The sequence below is a fragment of the Anomaloglossus baeobatrachus genome, chromosome 5 (assembly GCF_048569485.1).
Source record: "Anomaloglossus baeobatrachus isolate aAnoBae1 chromosome 5, aAnoBae1.hap1, whole genome shotgun sequence".
Classification (NCBI taxonomy): Eukaryota; Metazoa; Chordata; class Amphibia; order Anura; family Aromobatidae; genus Anomaloglossus; species Anomaloglossus baeobatrachus.
In genome coordinates, this window is record NC_134357.1 from 441,350,783 (window position 1) to 441,365,025 (window position 14,243).

The window sequence follows — 14,243 nt, forward strand, 5'->3', positions numbered from 1 at the left end:
CTACTTACCTTTTTTTGTGCTGTTCTCAGTCATACTTACATTGGCGCTTGGTCTTTTTCTTCCCCCGGCTTATACTTACCAATCCCCGATCACCAGCGCGCCGAGGAACAGCTGTGCCGAAAATACGCGGCTTCAATTCATTTGAAAATGCCGGCCGCTCATTAATCAATCTACTATTCCCTGCTTCCCCCGCCCACAGGCGCCTATGATTGGTTGCAGTGAGACACGCCCACACACTGAGTGACAGCTGTCTCACTGCACCCAATCACAGCAGCCGGTGGGCAGGTCTATACTGTGCAGTGAAATAAATAATTAATTAAAAAAAACGGCGTGCGGTCCCCCCCAAATTTTTATTCCAGCCAAGATAAAGCCATACGGCTGAAGGCTGGTATTCTCAGGATGGGGAGCCCCACGTTATGGGGAGCCCCCCAGCCTAACAATATCAGCCAGCAGCCGCCCAGAATTGCCGCATACAATAGATGCGACATTTCTGGGACTCTACCCGGCTCTTCCTGATTTGCCCTGGTGCGTTGGCAATCAGGGTAATAGGGAGATAATGGCAGCCCATAGCTGCCAATAAGTCCAAGATTAATCGTTGTAGGCATCTATGAGACACCCCCAATGATTAATCAGCAAGTTAAAGTTAATAAACGCCCACAGTGAAAAAATCCTTTATTTGAAATAATAAACAATAACAAATACCCTCGTTCACCAATTTATTATGCCCCAAATACCCATCCATGTCAGGCGTAATCCACGGAGGTCCAGTGTCGCTTCCAGCTCTGTTACATGAAGGTGACAGGAGCTGCAGAAGAACCCCGCCCTCCTGGCAGCTCCACGCAGCAACTGAGGTGAGTATCGCGATCAACTGTGCTGTCACTGAGGTTACTCGCGGCCACCGCTGGATCCTCCAACTGTGACAGCAAGTCGCCCGAGTGACAGCGATGAAGTCACAGGTGAGTTGCGGTCTCGGGTGGAGGATCCAGCTAGCTTCGGGTATCCTGAGTGAAGGAGCACTAATTGCGCTGCTCAATTCAGTCACTCAGGTGATTAGCGGTCACCGGTGAGTCCTTCACGGTTGACCGCTAATCAGTACGCAACACAGAAAGAGCCGCGGTATGACAATGAAGTCGGGTGAAGTTCACCCGAGTTCATTCTCATCGCGCAACTCTGTCTGCTGACATGTATCAACAACATTTTACATCACACACACGGACATTCCACGTACACATACACGACATTTTACACGCACACACGGACATTTTACACGCACACACGGATAGCATGCGCTATCACACGGATGACAAACGTACCGGAGAAACACCCATAAAAAACGGAACACGGACCCGAAAAATGGACCGTGTCACACGTACGTTTTTTATGCGGAAGTGTGTTTTAGGCTATGTCCGCACGTTGCTTTTTACCTGCTTTTTTGCTGATTTTTCAACTGCAGCGTTTAATGCCAAAATGGTTGTGTTCTGCTTTTCAAGCAAAGTCTATGGGAATTTGGTTTTCTTGTCCGCACTATGCAGTTCAAATCGCAGCCTTTTTGTTGCAGAACTTTGGTCAAAAACTCAGCTTTGCAGTGCAAAACCCAAATGGCAAAAACAATGGACATGTCATAGTGCGGACAAGAAACCCAAATTCTCATAGACTTTGCTTGAAAAGCAGAACACAACCATTTTGGCATTAAACGCTGCAGTTGAAAAAGCAGCAAAAAAGCAGGTAAAAAGCAACGTGCGGACATAGCCTTAGGCCTGAGTGCTACTTCCCATGAATACAGGAAAGCTGGGTGAAGCCTCTGTGGGAGCCATGGGTTAATTCTCTTACAGAGATACTTTCTAGCATCAACAGAAGAGTCAATTACAAAGTCTAGATTATTAAACTACAACTCCCATCACCCCCTGCGCCCTACCTGCATGACGCGCTTAGTCTGAGCCATTTTCCTCGTGACGTCACTGCCAGGCGCCGGGTTTCAGTTTCGTTTCTCAGCTCTCAGGTAGCGGAGGCTCCAGACTTGTGGCCTCCAGAACGTCAGCCGGCACCGTGCTCCCCTGCTTGGTGCTGCCCGGGCCCTGGCTCCGCGGCCCCGCTACCAGCAGCATGTCCCGGGACGGTGGTGAGGACGGGTGGACGTCTGAGTATGACTCTACCTGGGAAGACGATGAAGACGAAGAGGTCGGGAGGAAGCAGGAGAGAGCGCGGGTGCGGAGGACGCAAAACCGGGTACTGGCTGATGGTGGAGGGGCCTGTGCGGCTGCAGAGGAGACCCTTAGGCCTTTATGACTACAGAGCCATGGACACAGGCCGGGATAAGGGCACAGAATTAGGGGAGGGGGCAGAGACAGACTGCAGGTGCCCCCATCACCATGGAGAGCCTCAGACGGTGCAGGAGAGCCTGCCTTCGCTTTTAGGAGACCTGAAAGGTTAAACAATGGCCGTTCCCATTGTACCCATCCTACAGACCCCGAATACGGGCGCCATGCCTGATACACCGCCCCCAGATGGAGAAAGCAGGGGCCTAATAACAGGTCCCCCTGCCAGAGGCACCCCAGGCTGGAGTGATCCCCTACAGAGTGCAGGAGTGGAGCCCCCCCTCTGTGATCAATGTGCCTCATGCACAGGACTCATGTCACACAGATCCGCTATAATACCTGTGGAGGGAGAGGGCGCAGTAGGGTCTTACCAGACAAACACTCACCTACAGAATCACACTTACTAGGGTTGTGAAAGTCACAACTCCTAGAGCAGCTTATGACGAAATGGCAACAGCCACAGCCCCATAGTAGCCACGTGTAATCAGGAGGGAGATGGGTAATGTGCTGCGCTGTCACCAGATGACAGGTGCTGATTATTCCATTTTTTCATTGATAATACAAGTCAGGTCAACGCGTTTCAGGGACCGACTATCTCCTTCATTGGGACATCAAGGAACCTTCAAACTGCCTGGTTGACCTGACCCGTATTATAAATAAAAAAATAGAATAATCAACATCTGTCATCTGGTGACAGCGCGGCACATTACCCATCTCCCTCTTGATTACATATCTGCTATAGCAATAGGTGGTCTAATCTTTGTTTGGGAACGCACCACAGAGGGCAGTCAGGGGTCCCTTAGACAGAAGGGCTTGATGCAGAGAGTATTCAGGGGTCCCTCAGAGAGAAGCAGGGCTCGGTGTAGACGGTAGTCGGGGGTCCCTTAGAGGGAAGCAGGGCTCAGTGCAGAGGGTAGTCGGGGGTCCCTCAAAGGGAAGCAGGTCTCGGTGCAGAGGGTAGTCGGGGGTCCCTCAAAGGGAAGCAGGGCTCGGTGCAGAGGGTAGTCGGGGGTCCCTTAGAGGGAAGCAGGGCTCAGTGCAGAGGGTAGTCGGGGGTCCCTTAGAGGGAAGCAGGGCTCAGTGCAGAGGGTAGTCGGGGGTCCCTCAGAGGGAAGCAGGGCTCAGTGCAGAGGGAAGCAGGGCTTGGTGCAGAGGGTAGTCGGGGGTCCCTTAGAGGGAAGCAGGGCTCGGTGCAGAGGTAGTCCGGGGTCCCTCAGAGGGAAGCAGGGCTCGGTGTAGAGGGTAATCAGAGGTCCCTCAGAGGCAAGCAGGGCTCAGTGCAGAGGGTAGTCGGGGGTCCCTTAGAGGGAAGCAGGGCTCAGTGCAGAGCGTAGTCGGGGGTCCCTTAGAGGGAAGCAGGGCTCGGTGCAGAGGGTAGTCGGGGGTCCCTCAGAGGGAAGCAGGTCTCAGTGCAGAGGGTAGTCGGGGGTCCCTCAGAGGGAAGCAGGGCTCGGTGCAGAGGGTAGTCGGGGGTCCCTCAGAGGGAAGCAGGGCTCGGTGCAGAGGGTAGTCGGGGGTCCCTCAGAGGGAAGCAGGGCTCGGTGCAGAGGGTAGTCGGGGGTCCCTCAGAGGGAAGCAGGTCTCAGTGCAGAGGGTAGTCGGGGGTCCCTCAGAGGGAAGCAGGGCTCAGTGCAGAGAGTAGTCGGGGGTCCCTCAGAGGGAAGCAGGGCTCGGTGCAGAGGGTAGTCGGGGGTCCCTCAGAGGGAAGCAGGGCTCGGTGACGGAGGCAGTGCATTGTCCCCAAATTGTATGATATCCAATGCAGCTTTTCCACTATAGCATCAGAGGAGCACAGGTGGAGTAAGCGGGTCAACTTCAGAGCAGCGTTTGTAAACTTTAAAACTTTTAAGTGTTGCCCAGCTTAACTGTGAAACCAGCCACTGCTGATGGACTGCAGAGGTGGCCGGTAACCCAGGCAACGGACTAAAGGGATTAAAATCCCTCCATTCATGAACAGTGGTACATTTTCAAAGTTGCTTATTTTTACAAGCACTTTGCAATTTTACCCTCTTAAGTTGAGACAATCCCTTTAATAGTTAAAATCTGACCTGGCAGCCTCCGCTCATCAGCACAATAAAGGTATGGGATCACCTTGTCCCTCTGCACTGCTGCACATCCCATTCACGTGGGAAAACGTCACTAGCCCACCAGTGTATTGTGAGTGGGGATCGGCCCAGATACTTGGACCCTATACACAAACTAAAATGAGGTTTTGACTGTCTTGTGCTATTTCGTGACTGCACTGGCCAAGAGCGACCTAGAAATAAAGCTGCTCTTCATAACCTGCTCACAGTTCATGGCGGCCTCCAACTTGTATTTAGGCTTTGGTCCTTTTACTGTTTTGTTGCGATATCTAACAATCATTGTTCTTCCTTTTCCTAATAGTATAATTATTCTCAGCGGTGGAGGAACAAAGCTGCCAGAGACATGCAGCGCTACAGACATGGGTACAGGGGAGAACACTCCAGCGATCAGTCCTGCATGGTAAATACTACTTTCTCACTAGGAGAGAGAACTTTATTGGCTAACCATAACTACATTTGCAGCTTTCAGAGCACAAAGGCTTCATAGGCAGGTTTACAAATGAAGTACTGAGACAAACACAACATATAAGATGTGGTACAACAGGACAATAGTGCATAGGAAAGATGGGGGGATGTCGCCTACAGATAAGCCAAGGAAATCTAATTAAGGGGTACTTCTCACATAGTGAGATCGCTGCTGGGTCACAGGTTTTGTGACGTACCAGTGACCTCATCAGCGATCTCGCTGTGTGTGACACTAAGCAGAGCCCTGGCCCCTGCTGTGAAATCGCTGATCATTACACACTGTTCTCGTTCATTTTTTGCTCGTTGGTCTCCCGCTGTGCAGCACACATCGGCGTGTTTGACGGCGGGAAACCAATGAGCACCGACTCTGTATAAGCAGCGTACACTGGTAACCAGGGTAAATATCGGGTAACTAAGCAAAGCGCTTTGCTTAGTAACCCGATGTGTACCCTAGCTACGTATACAGAGAGCCAGCGCTGGCAGCCTGTAAGCGGTGTACGCTGGTAACCAGGGTAAATTTCGGGTAACCAAGAAAAGTGCTTTGCTTAGTTACCCGATATTTACCCTGGTTACCAAGCGCAGCATTGTTACACGAGTCGCTGATGGCTGGTCGCTGATGAAATCTGCCTGATTGACAGCTCACCAGTGACCATGTAGCGACGCACCAGCGATCCCTGCCAGGTTGGATCGCTGGTGGGATCGTTGGTGCGTCGCAAACCCCAGCCTAAGGTTTTTGTTACAAATATAGATGTGGGGGAAGTGATCTGCGGACAGACTGCTGGAGGTGTAAAGTGTCCACGTAGTGAGTCAGAAATCCTTTTATAACATTAAACAAATTCCCATAATAATACAAAACTTTAATAAAGATATTAAACAAACAAACAGAAATAAACATGACAAAGAACAGACCAAAATATAAAGGCACATAAAATATGTGCAAAACATGACCAAAGGTATAGGAAAGGGTTAGTTGTCACAATCGGACAAATAGGCTAAAGCCCCCGTCACATTTAACGACTTCCAGCGATCCCGACAACGAAACGACCGGATAAGGATCGCTGGTAAGTCGTTACGTGGTCGCTGGTGAGATCTCACAGTTAGATCTTCCCAACAGCTATACAGCAGCAGCGATATAGCGACCTGTATAATGATCTTGGTGGTACATGTCTGAGCTCTTGAGTCGTCAACAAGGTCGTTGGTAAGGCGTCAAACACACCGATGCAACTTGCCCAGCAGGACCTCGACGTTCAAAAAATGGTCGGTCCAGGCCATTCCGACACGACCAGCGATCTCACAGCAGGGGCCAGGTCGCTGCTATGTGTCAAACGTAGTGAGATCACTGGCGAGGTCATTGTTGCGTTACAGAATCTGTGATTCGGCAGCGATCTCGCTATGTGTGAAGGTATGTGTGAAGGTACCTTAAGAATAGCCACAGAGATGCAGTATGAATGCAGCCCTGTATGACTCTTAATACTTTCAGAGGTGCAGGGTGAATATAGAAGTGGGGAGGGACAAAAAGACATATACATAACCGCTAGAAGACCAAAGCCCTAAATGCAGCCAGACCATTCAATTAGCTCCTAACCTAGATGCTGAGCTTCCCCAAAGTAAATATTTCAAGCATCCTTATATAAGGCCTAAGCCACACGGCGAGAAAATCGGAGCAAGTGGAATGCGATAAAACATCAATATTAGCCTATGTGCCAGCACCCATGAGCGATTATTTTCTCAGCCCTTATCGGACCGAGAAAACTATCGCAGCATGCTGCGGGTTTAATGCGATCCTTGTTTCTCTCGCACCCATTCAAGTCTATGGGGCGAGAGAAAAATCGCACTGCACTCTCAGTACACCGGTGTACTGCGAGTGCAGGGAGAGAATGGCAATAGCCGGCAACAGAGGAGAGAGGGAGATAATTCCCTCCCTCCCCTCCTTAGCACCGGCCCGACCCCCGCAGCTGTGGTCCGATCGTATGATCGGACCTCAGTCGCAATGACACTCTGCTCCCGTCATGCGAAGGATCACAGTAGTCCCCGTGTGGCCCCAGCCTAAGGGTATCATCCTGAGGTGGTATATTCAGGGAGCCTCTTGGAGCAATCTCCGCTGCTGTAATGTGGACACAGATGTAAAATAGTCCTCCAGATGAAGTGCAGTCAATATGTCACAACAAATGCCTCAACGCGTTTCTCCCTTGAGTACGAATTATCAGAAGGCCCTATAAACGTACGCATCCAACATGATCAGAGGTACAGAGATGGAGACCCTCAGAACAGCTACCCCCCACCACAGATTCAGGGCAGCGCTGGAGATCCAGAAAATCCTGTGGCTGTGCGGTGCATCAGGGAGCATCTTTTCGGCTCCCTGATCCACCGGACGGTTGCAGGATTAACTAATCAGAGACTTTTTTTTTTTAAGATAACATGGAAATTCAGCTTTAATAAAATAGTTGTGCAGCTATACAGAAGTATAGTGTAAGCCCAGAAGTGTCTGTCAATATAATTATAATTCAGGGTGAGTTACTGGTGAACTTGTGCTGATAAATGGTAGCCACTCTGAACAAGCAGAGCTGCAGTGTAAAGCAGGCACACATTAACATGAACTCTCCTGTCTTTCTTCCAGAGAGACAATTGTGAAAGCATGTACAACCTGGAGTTTTACCAGAACAAGAGGTGTTTTGAGCCAAATGGTAAGAAAATTGGAGTCTGTGGTGTATTAGACTGTTTGCTTTCCTTAGTATTCATGAGTGTGTTGCCGGCCCTGCTTAAAGGGGTTTTTCATAGACTTTTGCTCAATATCCTATCTGATGAGGTGTCTGACCTCCGTTCCTGAAAGTGAAATCACTTAGTGGTTGTCCACTACTTTAACAGTGATGTCCTATCCTTAGATCATTAATGTCTGATTGGCCGGCGTCTGACACCCTGCACCCCTCAGCTGTTCTCTATGCCGGCGGCGACAGCATGCAGCTGGAAATGCTCTGTTCCGGAGCTGCGCCGTCTTCTGATCACGGCTGGGTACCTTCCCCCATTCAAATACATAGGAGGCAGATGTGCGGTGTCCAGCCACTATCAGAGGACTGGGCAGCTCCTGAACTGAGCATTTCCAGCTACTTGCCGCTGCTGGAACTGAGAACAGCTGATTGGCGGGGCTGCGAAGTGTCGGACCCCTGGCCAATCAGACATTGAGGCCCTCTCCTCATCAATGTAAAAGTAGTTGAGAACCATTTTAAAGTTGGGTTTAGGTCAGGCTCTGGCTGGGTCAGTCAAGAATGGTCACAGAGTTGTTCTTTGAAGCCACTCCTTTGTTATATTAGCTGTGTTCTTAGGGTCATTGTCTTGTTAGAAGGTGAACCTTTGGCCAAGTCTGAGGTGCAGAGCACTCTGGAAGAGGTTTTCTTCCAGGATATCTCTGAACTTGGCTGCATTAATCTTTCCTTCAATTGCAACCACCATGTTTCACTGTTGGGATTGTATTGGGCAGGTGATGAGCAGTGCCTGCTTTCTTTGTCGCTCCATTGGGAGACCCAGACAATTGGGTGTATAGCTTCTGCCTCCGGAGGCCACACAAAGTATTAGACTTTTAAAAAAGTGTAACCCCTCCCCTCTGCCTATACACCCTCCCGTGGATCACGGGCTCCTCAGTTTTATGCTTTGAGTGGAAGGAGGCACACATCCACTCATAGAAAAAAAAAAAAAAAAGATTTATCATACATAGTATGACAGAAGAAAAGAGGTCCCCTATGGGGTCCCCGGCATGCTCCCTTCTCACCCCACTATGTCGGCGGTGTTGTTAAGGTTGAGGTACCCATTGCGGGTACAAAGGCTGGAGCCACATGCCGTCTCCTTCACCATCCCTTATGCGGCTCTGGGAGAAGTGGAAGCTTCATCGGTCATTCACATGCTGAGACCGTGCTCCATCCGCAGCCCCTGGTGGAACCTGCTGGACCGGAGCGTTTTCATCCCCAGGGACCGGGCCCTGCACCTTCAAGGTACTCTGTGTCCCCATGGGGGGACGGTACGGGGAGAGAGGTCGCCTCTCTCCCCAGTAGCGCCGTCCGTTGTTTTTTCATCGGACTTCCGCGCCGGCCGTGCCTGCCTTGAATTTAGTTCCCGGCTTCATTGCGGTCTAGTCGCGAAAAATCCCGCCCCCGGGCCTGCTTGTCAGGGGGAAGGGCGGTATTACCGACAGAGGGCTGGAGCATCTTTGCATGCCTCCCCTCCCCTCTCATGGAACATTATGGGGCCTCCAGATTCCCGCCTTTTGCCGGCGCCGCCCATGGCTCCACTCCCCCCTTGAGAGCTCCGGCGGCCATGTTTGGCATTCTGCTGGTGTATGCTGCAGCTGCACATCTCTACAGCTCTGGGGGACCCACGACAGGGAATCTGGAGGACACCAGCGGTTGGTAAGCCACACCGGTCACCCGGTGCTGGTTCCCCTAGGGTGCCGTGATATATATATCTACATATATTATATATATTCGGAACGGCTGTTTAACCCTTTCCCATATACCCTCAGTGGTCGCTCTCCTAAGGGACACTTATTGCTTGCAGCATGTTGTCCACAAGGAGCAAAGCCCTTAAGACACAGGTTTTTTTCGCACCCTGTACCTCTTGTGGGGCTATGTTGCCTGCGGGATCCACCTACCCTCACTGTGATCAATGCTCGACTCCTGCCACGCTTGCTCAGCCGGAGCCCGGGGCACTTGTGGGCCCCTCGGCTCATGTAGATCCCCCTGCTCCTCCTGAGCAGGCTGCAGGGACAGAGTCACCGTCATTGGCCTCTTTCGCTGAGAAACTCTGTCACTTTCTCAATCCATTGCACAGTCTATGGACAAATGGTCATCTAAGCTCCTTGAGGCTTTGCAGTCCAGACCGGGCTCTTCACAGGCCCCGGCCCCTGTTAGTTTGTCGCCTCCAGGGCCTTCTCGGTCCGCGCCGCAGCGCGCTCCCAGGATAGCCCCTAGGTCCCAGGCGGAGGACTCCTGCCCGGATCGCAGTCCCAGACTGGCTAAGCGGCCTCGCTGGGACTCTTCCCCGGCCTCCTCACGCTGCTCTGGATCTCAGCTGGAGGACTCTCAGGATGACGAGGCGGACGTGGGAGCTCAGGGCTCTGACCCTGACTTCGCCCTCAACCTTGATACCCCTGAGGGGGACGCCTTAGTAAATGATCTTATTTCGTCCATCAACCAGGTGTTGGATCTCTCTCCCCCGCCTCCACCGGTAGAGGAGTCGGCTTCTCAGCAGGAGAAACACCAATTTCGATTCCCCAAACGTACGCGCAATACGTTCTTTGATCACTCTAACTTCAGGGACGCTGTCCAGAAGCCCAGAGCGGTCCCGGACAAGCGTTTTGCTAAAAGGCACTCTGACACGCGTTATCCCTTTTCACCTGAGGTCGTTAAGGGCTGGGCGCACTCACCCAAGGTGGATCCGCCAGTCTCTAGATTGGCTGCTAGGTCCGTTGTGTCTGTTGCCGATGGCTCATCCCTGAAGGATGCCACTGACAGAGCTCTTGGTGAAGTCTATTTATGAGGCCACGGGCGCGTCTTTTGCCCCGGCCTTTGCGGCTGTGTGGGCTCTCCAAGCAATCTCGGCATGTCTGACTGAGATTAATGCTGTCACGCGGAATTCTGCTCCGCATGTGTCTTCCTTGACCTCTCAGGCATCAGCATTTTCGTCCTACGCCATGAACGCCGTCCTGGACTCTGCTAGCCGTACGGCTGTAGCATCCGCTAACTCCGTGGCAGTCCGCAGGGCCATGTGGCTGCGCGAATGGAAAGCAGACTCTGCTTCCAAAAGGTTCTTAACTGGTTTGCCTTTTTCTGGCGAACGTTTGTTTGGCGAACGGTTGGATGAGAGTATTAAGGAATCCTCGGGAAAGGACTCTTCCTTACCCCAGTCCAAACCTAAGAGACCTCAGCAGAGAAAAATCCAATCGAGGTTTCGGTCCTTTCGTCCCTCCGCCAAGCCCCAATCCTCTTCGTCCAACCGGCCGGAGAAAGGCCAGAAGAACGCCTATGGGTGGCGGTCCAAGTCACGCCCCCAAAAGGCCGCAGGAGGCACTGCCTCCAAGACGGCCTCCTCATGACTCTCGGCCTCATCTAGCCACATCCTCGGTCGGTGGCAGGCTCTCCCGCTTTGGCAACGCCTGGTGGCCACACGTTCAAGACCGATGGGTGAGAGACATTCTGTCTCATGGTTACAGGATAGAGTTCAGCTCTCGACCTACGGCTCGTTTTTTCAGAACCTCCCCACCCCCCGCACAGGCAGACGCACTGTTTCAGGCGGTGGACGCTCTAAAGATGGAAGGAGTTGTGATTCCCGTTCCCCTTCAGGAACGTGGTCGCGGATTTTACTCCAACTTGTTCGTGGTGCCAAAAAAGGACGCGTCTTTCCGTCCCGTTCTGGACCTCAAGCTGCTCAACAGACATGTGAGAACCAGACTGTTTCGGATGGAATCTCTCCGCTCGGTCATCGCCTCGATGTCACAAGGAGACTTCCTAGCATCGATCGACATCAAGGATGCTTATCTCCATGTGCCGATCGCACCCGAACACCAACGTTTCCTGCGTCTCGCCATCGGGAACGAACACCTCCAGTTCGTCGCATTGCCCTTCGGCCTAGCGACAGCCCCACGGGTCTTCACCAAAGTCATGGCATCCGTCGTGGCGGTCCTGCACTCTCAGGGCCACTCGGTTATCCCATACTTGGACGATCTCCTAGTCAGGGCCCCTTCTCGGGTGGCGTGTCAACGAAGTCTTACCGTCACTCTGGCGACTCTCCATTCGGGTGGATCATCAATTTCCCGAAATCCAAGTTGACGCCGACCCAATCACTGACTTACCTCGGGATGGAGTTTCATACCCTTCCAGCGTTAGTCAAGCTACCGCGGGACAAACAGCTTTCTCTGCAGGTGGGGGTGCAGTCACTTCTTCGGAGTCAGTCACACCCCTTAAGGCGCCTCATGCACTTCCTGGGGAAGATGGTTGCAGCTACGGAAGCAGTGCCGTTCGCGCAATTCCATCTACGGCCACTCCAATGGGACATTCTTCGCAAATGGGACAAGAGTTCGGCTTCCCTCGACAAGAACATCTCTCTTTCACTTGCAACCAAAACATCACTTCAGTGGTGGCTCCTACCCACATCTCTGTCTCGGGGAAAATCCTTCCTCCCCCCAACCTGGGCCGTGGTCACCACGGACGCGAGCCTGTCAGGTTGGGGAGCGGTTTTTCTCCACCACAGGGCTCAAGGAACCTGGACTCCAATAGAATCGTCCCTTCAGATCATTGTTCTGGAAATAAGGGCAGTATATCTAGCCCTATTGGCTTTCCATCGGTGGCTGGAGGGCAGGCAGATCCGAATCCAGTCGGACAACGCCACTGCCGTCGCCTACATCAACCACCAAGGCGGCACTCTCAGTCGTCAAGCCTTCCAGGAAGTCGAGCGGATTCTGCAGTGGGTGGAAGTCACAGGCTCCACCATCTCCGCAGTTCACATCCCGGGCGTGGAAAACTGGGAAGCAGATTTTCTCAGTCGTCAGGGCATGGACGCGGGGGAATGGTCTCTTCACCCAGACGTGTTTCGAGAGATCTGTCGCCGCTGGGGAACGCCGGACGTCGATCTCATGGCATCGAGACACAACAACAAGGTCCCGGCCTTCATGGCACGGTCTCAGGATCACAGAGCTCTGGCAGCGGACGCTCTGGTCCAGGATTGGTCGCAGTTTCGACTGCCATATGTGTTTCCCCCTCTGGCAATGCTGCCCAGAGTACTACGCAAGATCCGGTCCGACTGCCGTCGCGCCATTCTCGTCGCTCCAGACTGGCCGAGGCGGTCGTGGTATCCGGATCTGTGGCATCTCACGGTGGGTCAACCGTGGGCGCTTCCAGACCGTCCAGACTTGCTGTCACAAGGGCCGTTTCTCCATCTGAATTCTGTGGCCCTCAACCTGTCTGTGTGGCCATTGAGTCCTGGCTCCTAGCGTCTTCAGGGTTATCTCAGGATGTCATTGCCACCATGAGACAAGCCAGGAAGCCAACGTCCGCCAAAATCTATTACAGGTCTTGGCAAATCTTCTTATCCTGGTGCTCTGATAACGGTTTGTCTCCATGGCCGTTTGCTTTACCCACATTTCTTTCATTCCTACAATCTGGAATGGACAAGGGTTTGTCCCTCGGCTCTCTCAAGGGCCAAGTGTCGGCGCTCTCCGTGTTGTTTCAAAAGCGTCTAGCCAGGCTTCCGCAGGTCCGCACGTTCCTGCAGGGGGTTTGCCACATGGTCCCACCTTACAAACGTCCGTTGGATCCTTGGGATCTTAACAGAGTTCTGACTGCTCTTCAAAAGCCGCCTTTTGAGCCGCTGCGGGATGTTTCTCTTTCCAGTCTTTCTCAGAAGGTGGCCTTCCTGGTGGCGATCACATCACTTCGGAGAGTGTCTGAGCTTGCAGCGCTGTCATGCAAAGCCCCCTTCCTGGTTTTTCACCAGGATAAGGTGGTTCTGCGTCCTGTCCCGGAATTTCTTCCTAAGGTGGTATCCCCCTTTCATCTAAATCAGGATATCTCCTTGCCTTCCTTTTGCCCTAATCCAATTCACCAGTGTGAAAAGGATTTGCACTCTTTGGATCTAGTGAGAGCACTCCGGTTCTACGTGTCTCGCACGGCGCCCCTGCGCCGTTCAGACGCGCTCTTTGTCCTTGGCCAGCGTAAGGGCTCTCAGGCCTCCAAGTCAACCTTGGCTCGGTGGATCAAGGAACCGTTTCTCAAGGCCTACCGTTCTTCTGGGCTTCCACTTCCTTCAGGGTTGAAAGCCCATTCTACCAGAGCCGTAGGTGCGTCCTGGGCTTTGCGGCAACGGGCGACGGCTCAGCAGGTGTTTCAGGCAGCTACGTGGTCTAGTCTGCACACTTTCACGAAGCACTATCAAGTGCATGCCTATGCTTCGGCAGACGCCAGTCTAGGTAGGCGAGTCCTCCAGGCGGCGGTTGCCCACCTGTAAGAGGGGGCCGTTTTCGGCTCCTTTTATTGAGGTATTCTTTTACCCACCCAGGGACTGCTCTTGGACGTCCCAATTGTCTGGGTCTCCCAATGGAGCGACAAAGAAAAAGGGAATTTTGTTTACTTACCGTAAATTCCTTTTCTTCTAGCTCCTATTGGGAGACCCAGCACCCACCCCTGTGCCCTTCGGGCTGCTTGTTCTTTTGTGTACACATGTTGTTGATGTTGATTTGTTCTTATGGTTCATGGTCTTCAGTTCTCCGAACATCCTTCGGATTGAATTTACCCTAGACCAATTTATAAATTTCTCCTTCCTGCTTTTGCACCAAAACTGAGGCGCCCGTGATCCACGGGAGGGTGTATAGGCAGAGGGGAGGGGTTACACTTTTTTA

At 52.4% G+C, this 14,243-nt stretch overlaps 1 protein-coding gene across 2 annotated transcripts in view; it reads left to right on the plus strand.

Annotated features, from left to right (window-relative positions):
- The first annotated feature begins 1,959 nt into the window (after window positions 1-1,959).
- LOC142311742 (uncharacterized) overlaps window positions 1,960-14,243 on the plus strand; it is a 35,298-nt gene continuing 23,014 nt past the window's right edge. Inside the window, exons 1-3 of one of the 2 annotated variants that reach the window (XM_075350416.1) lie at window positions 1,960-2,205; window positions 4,701-4,799; window positions 7,482-7,548. In XM_075350416.1, coding sequence (XP_075206531.1) covers window positions 2,104-2,205; window positions 4,701-4,799; window positions 7,482-7,548 — 268 coding nt within the window. In that variant the 5' untranslated portion in view covers window positions 1,960-2,103. Of the gene's footprint in view, window positions 2,227-4,700; window positions 4,800-7,481; window positions 7,549-14,243 lie in introns of both variants that reach the window. The other variant, XM_075350415.1, reaches the window with a different exon arrangement.